This window comes from Pipistrellus kuhlii, unplaced genomic scaffold, assembly GCF_014108245.1.
Source record: "Pipistrellus kuhlii isolate mPipKuh1 unplaced genomic scaffold, mPipKuh1.p scaffold_m20_p_4, whole genome shotgun sequence".
Lineage (NCBI taxonomy): Eukaryota > Metazoa > Chordata > Mammalia > Chiroptera > Vespertilionidae > Pipistrellus > Pipistrellus kuhlii.
In genome coordinates this window covers 70,477,210-70,490,688 of record NW_023425540.1, presented here as the reverse complement: position 1 = coordinate 70,490,688, position 13,479 = coordinate 70,477,210, and the positions used below count along the sequence as shown (strand labels likewise).

At 41.7% G+C, this 13,479-nt stretch overlaps 1 protein-coding gene across 2 annotated transcripts in view; it reads right to left on the bottom strand.

The window, feature by feature from the left end:
• The window catches only part of ZKSCAN1 (zinc finger with KRAB and SCAN domains 1), a 46,723-nt gene that overhangs the window by 18,169 nt on the left and 15,075 nt on the right, over positions 1-13,479 (bottom strand). For both annotated transcript variants that reach the window (XM_036409995.2, XM_045571635.1), the window contains one exon: positions 5,917-12,738. In XM_036409995.2, coding sequence (XP_036265888.1) covers positions 11,846-12,738 — 893 coding nt within the window. In that variant the 3' untranslated portion in view covers positions 5,917-11,845. Of the gene's footprint in view, positions 12,739-13,479 lie in introns of those variants that run through there.

The following is a 13,479-nucleotide window of genomic DNA, read 5'->3' as shown; positions in this document are numbered from 1 at the left end:
ATCACTTATTTTTGTGCCATCACTGTCCTTGGCCAGTAGAGGGAGATCAAACCTTGATTTCTCTTAGAACAAGGCTGGGCAAGCTTCTTGTCCACTACAGCTCTGAGAATGTTCCTGTCTTCCTTGAAGGAGTCCACACATATAGCATGTTGGGAAGCTGCAAACACATTTTCTAAAGAAAATGAGAGGAAAAGAATAGAAAATGGAGTGGTGTGGACAATCCCAGGGCTTAGCGCTGAAACTCTGTTTCTAATGAGCCTTGGGAGATTTGGATATGCAACTTAATTATCTGAAAATGATATGGTAATATTTGTTCTGATAAAATTTTTACTTAAATTTAATTTAGTAAAAATATTTTTAAATGATTTCAGAGAAAAATAGAAACATCAATGATGAGAGGGAATCATGCCCTACGTGGGGATCAAGCCCACAACCTGAGCATATAAACTGACCAGGAATCGGACCAGGAATCAAACTGTGACCTCCTGGTTCATAGGTCTACACTCAACCACTGAGCAATGCCAGTGGGCTTCTCTGACAACTTTAAAGTGCTGCGTCATGTGAGACTGAACTAGCTTTGTAACTAGCTATACCAATAAGGGATTTTTAATCTTCAAAACTGTTGGCTACAATATCATTTAAAAAATATTTTATTGATTTTGTACAGAGAGGAAGGGAGAGAGATAGAGTTAGAAACATCAATGAGAGAGAACCATCGACCAGCTGACTCCTGCACACCCCCTACTGGGGATATGCCCGCAACCAAGGTACATGCCTTCGACCGGAATCGAACCCGGGACCCTTCAGTTCTCAAGCCGACGCTCTATCCATTGAGCCAAACCAGTTTCGGCTACGATATCATTAAAAAAAAATAATTAAATATATATATATATATATATATATATATTGATTTTTTACAGAGAGGAAGAGAGAGAGATAGAGAGTTAGAAACATTGATGAGAGAGAAACATCAATCAGCTGCCTTCTGCACACCTCCTACTGGGATGTGCCCGCAACCAAGGTACATGCCCTTGACTGGAATCAAACCTGGGACCTTTCAGTCCGCAGGCTGATGCTCTATCCACTGAGCCAAACTGGTTAGGGCTACAATATTATTTCTGACCCCCTCTTTGTTTTAATGTTATCCTCCCAAGAGATAGATGTAGTTCCTCCTATCACAGATCCATATTTCTATTCTGTCCACTATGGAATGGGCCACCTGCCTTCTCCTTAATAAGAGAGGGTAGTTTCTTGCCAAGACTTTCACAAGAACACGTTACTGGCGTGTTCCCTCTAGTTGGAGGAAGAACCAGGAAAAATATGGGTTCTCTTAGAATACAAGGAGATTACAAAGGCTACCTGGACTAGGCCTCCCCCGCCACCCCCCACCCCATGTAAGATCCCTTCTTGCCCAGACCCTGTGTGTCCCCCAGCCATACATGAATAAGCCGATTCAGCCACCTGCTTGGCTGGCTCTGCAACAAGGGTCTTCTCCCAGTGGCTTCCACTAGGGTCACTCCTGATTGTGCAACTTGTGCCCTGCACAACCCTAGGAGCCACCATTCACCTTATCGGGGAGTTATATAGTTATCACAACTTGCCAGCAGAAGGCAGACACATTTCCTAAAGGCGGGGTACCTTTCTCTAATTTGCCCCAAATCCTGGAAATGGCTAGGCAGAGCTGGCTTCACTAAGCTGCCTTACTCATTGCTGTATCTCCTTCATTTTATTATTCTCAATACACAGCGTATGTCCAGCAATCATGTTTGCAGAAAGGGATTTAGTTCTGTTTCTTGGAGTCAAGCACAATGAACTGAATCCTCTTCTAAGATGACAGGACTTTACATCTTTGAGGGCAGAAACCAAGATCCCAGTGAGATTTTTCCTCAAGAAAAATCCTTGGTTGCACACGAGGTTTCTTTTTCTTTTTTCTTTTTTGTTGTTAATCCTCACTCGAGGGTATTTTTTGATTTTTAAAGAGAGCAGGAAGGAGGGGAAGAGATAGAAACATCGATGTGAGACACATCAATTGGTTGCCTCCCGAGTGCGCCCAACCACAGTGGGGTATCAAGCCGGCAGCTGGTACATGCCCTTGGCGGAACTGAACCCAGGCCCTTTCAGTCTGGGGGCCGATGCTATCCACTAAGCCAGACTGGCTGGGGCTGCTTTTGCTTTTATCATCCTGCAGTTAGCCTGTCTTTCTAAATGTGGAATCCAGAACCAAATGCACATGGTTATATATAACCTTAGGGTCAGCCAAGCACCTCCTTCGTTTAAGAATCTGAAATGGAGGACTTCTGAGACTTGAAGGCATGGTGGTAACTCCTGGCAAAGGAGATGGGTAGTTTGGGGCAAGAAAGGCCTCTTAAACCTGTGCAGCAATTGTCATCATTCTAGGGCATATTTGATTCCTCACAGGATTTGGGATTGCGGAAGGAATTGCATCAGCTGAAGAAGGATCGGGGCAGGGGAAAGAATTAAGCAAGGATTGGGGCAATTTGAGAGAATTACAAAGACCATGTGAAATTCTGTCCATAGCATCTGGGACTAAAATGGGCCCAGGGTCTGGGTCCTCAATTTTCACAAAACCTGATTTCAAGGTTACATGTTTTAGGGACTAATGGGATGGAGCCAGTGTGTTTCACCTTAAAAAGGGAGACTTTAGTGGGGGATCTGGAGGTAAGTGAATACTTGGAAGAGAAGAGGTGGAGGCCCATGGGGGAAATAATAATAGCTACTATTTTGGAACATTTATGATAGGCACCGTTGTAGGTGCTTTACATTAATGCCTAGAATAACTACAGTATACCCATTTTGCAGACGAGAAAACTAAGACACAGCAAGAAAGTAGTCAATAATTAAAAAAATATATTTTTATTGATTTTTTACAGAGAGGAAAGGAGAGAGATAGAGAGCTAGAAACGTCAACGAGAGAGAAACATCGACCAGCTGCCTCTTGCACACTCCCTACCGGGGATGTGCCCGCAACCAAGGTACATGCCTCTGACCGGAATCGAACCCGGGACCTTTCAGTCTGCAGACCGATGCTCTACCACTGAGCCAAACCGGTTTCGGCAGTAGTCAAGAATTTGATCCTAAACTGGCTCTAATGCCTGTGTGTGTAGCCAGGGGTGATGGATGTATGGAGGGAGAATAACTTGAGTTCATAAAGAACAAGTGACGAGGAAGTGGTGAAAAGAACTTGGGTTGCTGGAGTCAGACACATCTGGTTTAAAAATCTAGCTCTGCCAGTCCTTAGTTTCCACATCTGTAAAATGGGGCAACTATCTTCACAAAGTTGAAGTGGAGGAAGAGAGAAGTTGAAGGATGGAGTAAATCAAACTGACAAGGTTTCAAAGAAATGGTCAAATATAATATTTGAAATATAAGGAAGAAATATGTGTTATGGGGTCGAACCCTGGAGTCAAAATAAGACCACTGGAGGCTGCTAACTGATTAAAAAAAAAAAAAAAAAAAAAAGGTAAAGGTTTATTGAACTGGCCAGGACGGCTGAGAGAGCACCCACACGCAGATGGAGTCCACACTCACAACGGCGCCGTCCCAGGTGCAGGCAGTCCTTTTAAAGGTCTAAACCACAAAAATTTTCCTTTGTTCTAAATTCTTAATTCCAAAGGCTGGGAACAGTCCGCAGGGTCTTTCCCAGTCACATCCTGCTGGACGTTGGAATGTGGACCTATCTTGAGAAAGCAATTTTTACAGCAGAATCAGAGTTAGTAATCTCTAAAAATCTACAGTTTCTACTCCTGGAGCTACTGAGTCAGTGGGTCTCAATCTCCTGTGGTCCTGGTCCACAGGCACAGGAAAACCGCCTTAGCCTCCAGGTCTCAATCTGGAAGCTGAGGTAACTACCCTATTGTTTAAGCAAGTGAGTGAGTGCAGAAGCCAGAATAGCAGGGTTAAAATTCAAACAGCAGTTTTTACCTAAGTATGGTTGCTACCATACTTCATAAGGAAGAATGAAGAAAAAATACTGTCAAGAACACAGGTGACCATTTAAATGGTTAAGAAAACAGCCGTTACAGAGGTTTGAAGAGGGAGGATATCAACAGGGAAGAGATGAAAACAGTGGTTATGGTCCAATTGGTAGAGGAATTTGGTGGCTCAAAGGAAGGAACAAGGTCAAACAAGATACTTAAAATTTGGTTTTGCTTCTTAAAGCTACAGGTTTGTGCTCATTTAAACACAGAACAGATTTGAAGGGTGAGGAGGAGCCTGGTGGAGGCACCAGAGAATGCAGCAAGGCAAGGAGCTGGGGTGGGGTGGGGGTGGGGGGCAGTGTGGGCAGGAAATTCCAGAAAGTGAAGCACATCTGATGGCCTGAGGCCCTTGGGAAAGAATACTGAAGTGTACCTGCTGAGAAAGGGGGAGGCGAAGGCATGGGAGTTGGGGGAGCAGGAGAGAAAGCCAGACTGTGAATCCCAGGCTGAGGCAGGGATCATCATAAGGACCAAGGTGGCCATTCTGTGTTTTCTCCCACAGCTTCCTGTACCTGAGGCACAGGAGGGGGGAAGTGGAGGAAGGTGTCCAGGGTTTGAACTGGACTAGACAGAGTGAAAGACTGCGAAGTCTTGGTAGGTAAACCTTGACCTATGGCTCCTGGGACTCTTGTCTGCCCTGGGGGGACTGTAAGACTCTGGTCCTGTTGACATCCAGGCCTTTAAACTTGGGACCAGAATCTCTCACGGGGCCCCTTGCCCACAGCAGGGACCACATTCAGTAATGTACTTGCTGTCCCCGTCCCTCACTCTGCCCTCTGGAACCACGTTTAAAATAAACCTCTGGCACAGAAGCCCTCATCTCGGGTTCTGCTCTGGAGGATGTGGGCTGAGGTAGACAGGATAGGGTGAAGTTCACCTGAACCAGGATTTGGTTGCGAAGATAACTGCATAAAAATAGTTTCTTCATGTGTGCCACTTTTATTAAAAAAAAAAAAAAAAATCACACTATTTTATTTCAATGTATTACATAACAACAGAACAAGGTTATGAGGTTAGAGGTCAGTTTAGGCCTAAACTCGGATTACATGCAGTACTCACCATTAGGACTTCCAGGCCACAAATTATTTTAATGGTTCCATCTAATGAGAAAATTATTTGGGGGTGGGGGATGATTACAAAGTTCCTTTGTTCCATGGCTTTTCATCCTGTCACCCTTTCCAAGGAGCTGCCTAGCCAGAGCTCTAAGGTGGTATTTCATACGGAGTTCTTGTGCAATTACTTAAAACATTTCCATTTGGGTTGTTTGTGGATCGCAGTTCCAGTTAACTATAAAATTGTTAATGCAACCAAGGATTGAAAAAAAAAAAATACCACAGACATGGTTACCTAGAGATGACAATTTATTGTTTTACCACGACCCAGGAGAGAAACAACATGAAGAGAATATTTATTACAAATCCCCAGTTTCCGCCTAAACCGGTTTGGCTCAGTGGTAGAGCGTTGGTTTGCGGACTGAAGGGTCCCAGGTTCGATTCGGTCAAGGGCATGTGCATTGGTTGCGGGCACATCCCCGGTGGGGGGGTGTGTGCAGGAGGCAGCTGGTCGATGTTTCTCTCTCATTGATGTTTCTAGCTCTCTGTCTCTCTCCCTTCCTCTCTGTAAAAAAAATCAATAAAATATATTAAAAAAACAAAACCAAAAAACAAACCCCCCGTTTCCTTCCCAAACCTCACTACTCTAATTTGTCAGACACTCCTGGCCTCCCAAAATGGACCATTGGCTATAAATGTGTGTACAGTTTACTTGGCTCCCATTTCACGATTGAAACTTCAGTAAGTTAGTGTTTAAATTATTTTCAATGGAGGAGTTCCCTAACTTAAAAAACACACAAACCAACAATTTTTCCATTCACTGAAAGAAGCCTTTCTATAGAGGTTGAGGATTTTAAAAGAACAAATTCAATTTAAAAATAATTTACTGAACACCCACCAAGCAACTGGCCTCTTCAGAGACGAGTGGAAAGGCCAGGTTTTAACAGCGATAACTTAATTCTGCAGGTATACAAAGACAAGCTCTTCCTTTTGTCTAATTTAATCTGAGAAACCAAGAATTGACAAAACAGAAAAGGTTTGTTCTGTCCAGCCTTTAGATAAACAAGACAATGCCTGAGTTAGCGCTCTCCACAGACCTGGGCTTATCATATTGAGCTGGTTGTAATAATCTATATTTAACTAAAAGTTAATAAAAATACATGTTCATTTTAAAATAATTGATTTTGCTTGCATATCCTATCCCTTACCCCCTAAAAGTTATATTTTTAAAACAAGATTTTCCTGCATACTCATAGTCCACTTTCTCCCGCCCCACCCCCTCATATATGTGTTTTCCTGTAAGAACCCCTATTTGCAGAAGCACCTTTAAGTCTAACATGCTTTGTTCTTGCCAGGGCAGACTAAAACCATAAACTGTCAACCAGCTGGGGTGAGGTGACCTCAACAGGTCCTCACGGTTCTCTTTCTCCCTCCATCAGGCTGCCTCGCTCCTGTCCTCGGCCGGGAGTGCGGGCTGTTACAGCCCTTCCCAGCACACCTGACCTGGTCAGAAAACTAATGACAGCAGCTGCCTGGTCCCTTTCCCGGAGCAAAGGAACTTAACCCCTAAATCTGAGACTGCAATGAAATCCAAGTTTTAAAACCACCTTTCAATCACTCACCGATCTCATTCTTTATATCTTAAAACATTCATTCTCACGGCTTAATGACTGCTTACAGAAGGGAGGAAATACAATTTTAAGACCAATTAACTTTGCTGATTACTATGCAATTTGAAGTGAGTCATGATTTAATAAAAGGTGAGAATCTTAAGAGATTTAAAAAAATTGTTAAAAGAACAGAGGACCATTGTTTAGAAGTCAAGTTAGTACCCACTCTTTACTTTCCACTGTTTTAGGATAAGAGAAAAACATGAGGTTTAGTGTGTCCACTATGAAATAGAACCAGACAATCTGAAACAAACTTCTCACGTTATGACAGTCTATACTATGAGATATTAAAAGTTTGTTTGACTTGGAGATGGCTGACCTCCCTATCACTTCAAGTTTGTTTTGCAAAGCTTTGACAAGTAAAACAGTTTCATTTTCAGATATAATAAAAAATTTGAATAGCAAAATAACTGCTTTTAAATGTAATGTGTCCATTCTAAATCTAAGAAAACTTTTCAAATGCTTTTTATTAAATTCTCCAGTAGTAGTTGAAAGAAATCTACTTTTATGAAAGATCTATTTATACCACTCATCCCTTTTTCCGATTCCACATTTCACTTTGCAACCTGCACACCTTCCTTTGGTTTCCCAGATGGGGAGCCCAAGCCCCCTATTTTTTGAGAAGTTGCTCAGAGTGGGACGCACAAAAATATGGCTCCTCTGGCAAGCACTGCTGTCACTGTTGGACTACGTTTTAACAGTCACTCCACTTCGCACAGTAAACCTCTCACAAGGATGGTAGGAGGAACGAACCTGGTTAACTAGCTTTGGATGAGCACATCAGCATGATCAAACTCTAGAATAAAAGGTGATCAATTCTAGGATAAAAATGAGAAGTTCTTTCACAGCTATAAATCTTCGCAAGCCCTCTCTCCTATCACCATAAACCAGGGGAAAGCAAGCAGGAGCAGGGGTAAGTGCAGCCAACAGGAAGACTGCAAAATGCTTATCAGAAAGACTTCCTGCAATGCCAGGACCTGGGCACCTCTGTCACTATTTTCCAGGAAAGAGCCCATCTTGGTGTTTCCTGGCAACACCAAATCTAAGCATAACCATTTAAGTTAGTGGGGAAGCAGGGCTAAAAAGTCAACTGGCCTTTCTAATCCTTTCCCTACTCTTAATTCATGGAGGTGATCCTCTTACTATCCGACAAGCTCAGAAAACCATTCTCTTTGCTTAAAATGGTGACGTGGCAGTCAAGAGGTCAACTTCCTGGCTTTACTCTCAGGAAGGAAGCTGCATGTTTATAGGAATTATTCCTTTTTAGTGCCCCATTAACCTGTCTCTCTTTATGTTTTTTATTGATTTCAGAGAGGAATGGAGAGGGAGATAAACATTGATGAGAGATATATCAATCAGTTGTCTCCTGGATGCACCCTACTGGGGATTGAGTCCACAACCTGGGCATGTGCCCTGACCAGGAATTGAACCGGTGACCTCTTGGTGAATGGGATGACACTCAACCAACTGAACCACACTGGCCTGGCTAACCTGTCTCTCTTATCAAATCTACTAACTTCCTCTTCTGATTTGATAAATCACCAAACTATGAAGATTTTTTCTCATATTCCCCCTCCTCAGTTCTGTGAATTGATTTTTTTTGTCTGTAATCACATCAACTTCTTTACTACTCGCTCCAAAACTCTGCTTTTTTTTGAAGTGATGTGTTCTGTCAAATAGATTAAATAAAATACATCATTTGCCTACAGAGAATATACAGAATAGCAACAGGGGTTGAAGGTACAAAACACAGACACTGACATTAAGGTCATATAAAATATATAGGAGTACCCAACATTGACAATTTTTGTAAGAAGTTGTACATTTTGCTATTTCCCCACATTTTTTTCTTCTGTGGATCCTCTGGAGTTAAGATTGAGTGTTCTCTGCAGTGTTTCTAAAATTCATTACAACTGGAACACACTGATGGAATTCATTTTCTGTCCAAAGCAACGAGTGCTATACATGAAAGATTTCCTCTTATAAAATATTAATAAAGTTTATTTACAGTGTAAGCTTTTCTGATGCTAAGGGCTGAAATGTGATTATAGGCTTTGCCATATTATCACATTCAAAAGGTGTCCTTCTGGAATGAATTCTCTGATGTACGTAAGATGAATTGTCTCACATAACAAACATATTAACCTCTCTGTACATATTTAGCGTAGTTTCACTTTTAAGCCTTTAATAAAATACTAAGTGCATTCAACAAGATGCCTCACACATCTCTGTTCTCAGGCTTTTGCCTTGCCTGCCAGGCCGGAGTAGAAACAAATACTCCACAACTTGAAGAACTTTACTTCTTTTCCTGGCCAAGTTATTGTTTTAAGAAGCCCTTCAAAAGCTTCCATTAGGTCAACTTACATGCTACTGTTCAAACTATTAACAGGCTTCACCCAGTCAAGAACTTTGAATGACTATCCTGAACACTTATTAGATGTTGTAAGCCTTTTTGACCATAAGCCAATTATAATTTGCTTTCAGCAGCTGATAAATGCAATGCAAATGGTTTTAATCAATAGCTGTAGCCTGTTTTCTTAGGAAACATCTTCAAGTAGCTGCTTCAAGGAGTGCATCTGCTGAAGATCTGAAGCAACTGCAGTGGCTATCCCACATAGTACAATGTCCCAGAAAAATGGGAATTAAATGTGGGGGCACAGGTTATTTTAACTTTCATTAAAAAAAAAAAAGAAAAAAAGAAAAAGATGGCTGAGCTATGTCAGCATGTAGTTCTGGCTTAAAAAAAGCCAATGAAGAACCAACCGAAGTTTTTTTCTTCTTAAGAGTAGTCAGTGCTTTGATCAGTATCTGAAGGTAAGCAGCTCACTGCTTTCAGTTGCTTCCCAGCAGCAAGTCTTTGCTCAAAAGCACCAGCGGCTTTCTATGCAGCTATCACTGTGGTTCATTGTGAAGAAAATTCTAGAAGCATTTCTTCTACTTTCACTTTACTATAAAATGTTCCTTAGGTATATGTTTCTGGAGTATCTTTTCTATTTTTCTTAAATTGAATGGATGGAAACATTCTGATCACCTGCTGACTTCTTTGAAGTTTCCCAGGCAACACTGATGAAACTGCTTAGAAACTATAGAGAAACTGTGGTTGGTCCAAGTTACAGAGAGGTGGAAGAATTACTGCTACGCAGATTTTAATTTGGTCTGGAGCTGAGGCCATAGCTGCCCCCACCTCATTGGCTCCCCATAAAGCCATGCTGCCTCATGGACTCGAGTTGCTGATTAGCAAGATGATGAGTCTTAGTTGTTTCTTGATGGAAAATCTCAGTCTCTATTGGGGGGTCTCCTGTCATGAGAATAGTCTTCAGGTGTATTCTTATTCTGGTGTTATAAGTTTCTGCAGAGCTGTCTACAATCTTTTGCATGCTCTCATGAGCATCATCTCTACCTGAGTCCCTGATGACTACCTATGTAGCCCCCATACTTGGGTTTCTTGTATGTGTATCTGAAAAGTCTCTGGCACTGGCTTCCAGGCAGCCAGTTGCATCTTCTTACCAGATGATAGAAAAGATCTAAATTTTATAACCCACCTCAGTCTTTAGTGATGAGAAAGAGAAAAGACACTGTGTAGTACAACTCTGATAACAACCAACCAAAGCTTAGCAAGTTGGGTGAACTTCTCAGAGCAACTAACACATTCAGTAATGGCCAGCTAATGATATCAAGTGCTTTTGTGAAGTTTCTGAAAAGGATGGGAGAAAATGCTTCCTACATCTTCCTTTTTCTGAAAAGCAACAAGAAATACATAGTCTGAACTATTAAAGTTACAAATTATTCAGAAAGTGCCCAAATCATCAGGTTGTTCACCAGCTGACTAAACAAAATTCTGGCGAGATCTTTGTCATAAAAAGATGTCAAAAACATGGCCTTAGTAAGTTTTTGTCTTTTTCTTAAGATGAGATAGTGGAGTCATTTCTGACATTCTATGGAATTTACTCACTGATCCATGTTTAGAAAGCCTCTGCAGGTGGCTATATGGTGCCGTTCTTTAGTTTAGGACAGAAATAGTGTAAGACCCTGGAGCTTTAGCATGCCTCAGGCCCTGCATGTCCTCTTCAAAAGCTGGGCCAGGCTACTGTATTTCAGGTACTCAGGATTCACAGGGCTTCCTCAGAAGTGCAAAAGTCCTGTGAGAAGTCAGGCATAATGAGTGCTTCTTCCGTGTTCAGCACTGTGCCCAGTGCTGTAAGGATATAAATATGTCCCTTGTCAAAGCATCTTTTTTTTTTGGGGGGGGGGGGTTGGGGAGGAGGTGGTGATTAAAAATTTCATACATGAAACAATGAAGGATTACAAGACGGTATATAATCAAGTGCTAACTTGCGGAGAAATGCATTTCAGAGTGTGATTAGTGCTTTAGGGATTTCTTCCAGAGGGAGAGAAGTATTTTGAATCATGGTTGCCATTTCAGTAGAATTTATCTCGGCGATGAGGATAAAACCATCTACATTTGTGGCAGTCCTTTGGAACTGGAAACTGGTGCACATACCCGCTCTTTCAGGAGAGATAGAAATCTTTGGTTTGATACTGATCAGCACAGTCCTAGATTTCTATAGCTTTGGTAGGCTACCAGTGTTCACATATATCTTATATATATAACTAGTTCAAGCAGCATGTCCCAATGTAGTTTTTGTTCTAACTATCCCTCTCTTTTTGAGAAATAAGGTACAGCATGATGTTGGCCAACCAGGGCTTGTTTGCAGCAAGCAGCTTTTAGCCTAAGTGTCATTTTCAGAGAGCCGATTTTAATCTTTCAATTCTGTGTATTAGTTGCTGAGTGTCCAATAGCGCCTTACAGGTATCCTCATTGCTGAAAGGCATAGCGTTTTGCTGTGTGTGCTTCTATCTCATAAGGAAATATCATGTGGGTTATTCGTATGACTAGCTTTTCCCTACAGGAGCTGTATGGAAGAATTATATGCCCACAGACTATGCAAAGGTAGAACACTGCTAATCTAACTATAAGGATCCTTAAAAACTGTGTGTGTGTGTGTGTGTGTGTGTGCGCGCGTGTTTAAGTCTTTTGAGGATGTTTATTCCCTTCCATGAGCACACATCTCTGAAATAAATTTAGAAACAAAAGGGGGAAATGGCTTGTCAGCAAATTCTCACTTTACACACAGCTTTTCAGGAATGCTCCAAGGGCATCGAGAGAAGCCTGGCTGTACTCAGAGTTTCGCTCCCGGGCATGGATTCTGTGATGCAGGGTGAGGGTGGAGCTCCGGGTGAAGGCCTTGCCACACTTAGTGCACTTATAGGGCTTTTCTCGGGTGTGAATTCGCCGATGCAAAATAAGGTATGAGTTTCGGTTGAAAGCTTTTCCACATTCGCTACATTCATAGGGTTTCTCCCCTGTGTGGATTCTCTGATGCTTTGTAAGGTCTGAGCTCTGGCTGAAGGCCTTCCCACACTCGTTACATTCATAAGGTTTCTCTCCAGAGTGAATTCGCTGATGCAGAATGAGATTTGAACTATGACTGAAGGCTTTGCCACACTCATTACATTCATGAGGTTTCTCTCCCGTGTGGATTCTCTGATGCAGGACAAGGTTTGAGTTCAGACTGAAGGCTTTCCCACACTCACTGCATTCATAGGGCTTTTCTCCGGTGTGGATGATTTTATGGCGAATAAGGCTTGAACTCCTTGTGAAGCATTTACCACATTCATCACATCTATGAGACTTCGCTCCTGTCGGAACTTCTTCAGTGGTGTTAAAGTTTGAACTCAGACTGAAGCTTCTTCCCAATCCTTTACCCTTCTCCCTGGGTCCTCTCTCTCCTGCGGTTGTTTTTTTGTCCTTAGCTGTAGCTGGCCCTGAATCTTTCTTTTCTTTTCCAGCTTTCTCCTCAGGAGTCTTCTGCTGCCTTTCTGCTATTTTGCCCTGCTGTTCACGTTTTTCTCCAAAATCTTTCTGGATTCTTCCTCTTGTCTCCCCACGTGATGCTGAGTCTTTTGTGATTTCAGTCTTGGAGGTCGACTCCTCATTCTCATTCCTGCTTTCACAACCTGACACAATAAATAGAAAATACAAATAACACCTTTTTCTTTTTAATCTATAGGTTAATCAAATGACAGTTTTCCAGGAAGCTCCTACATACCTGCAAAATGGCCCCACAATATTAATCAAAGATAAAACAGAAGAAAAAATATAGGAAACAGGGAGCAGAATTGGGAAACAAAAGGGCTGGAAGAGTGGAAAGGACACCAGAGGGAGTGTATAGAGAGGATGGGAGTGAACAGATCTACTGGGGAATGAACAGAGGGACAGAACCAGTGAAGGAGGGAAGGGATGAAGAATATAGAACATAAGCTGAAACCGATATGGCTCGGTGGATAGAGCATCAGCCTGAGGACTGAAAGGTCCCAGATTCAATTCCAGTCAAGGGCATGTACATTGGATGCGGGCACATCTCCGGTAGGGGATGTGCAAGAGGCAGCTGATCGATGATTCTCTCTCATCGATGTTTCTAAGTCTCTTTCTCTCTCTCTTTCTCTCTGTAAAAAATCAATAAAATATATTATATATATATATATTAAAAAAAAAAAGAATATAGAACATAAGACATTAATAATTCATAGTTCTATTATTTGGTCTCCTAATAATTAATTTGAAGAAACAAATATACATGAAAAAAAAATCACATTCTGTTTTCTAATATAACAATTTATGAGCTTAAAAAGAGCATGGTCAGGTCTTTCCTAGAAAATAAGTGGTATTAGCAGAAATAAAGGAATATCATTAATAAA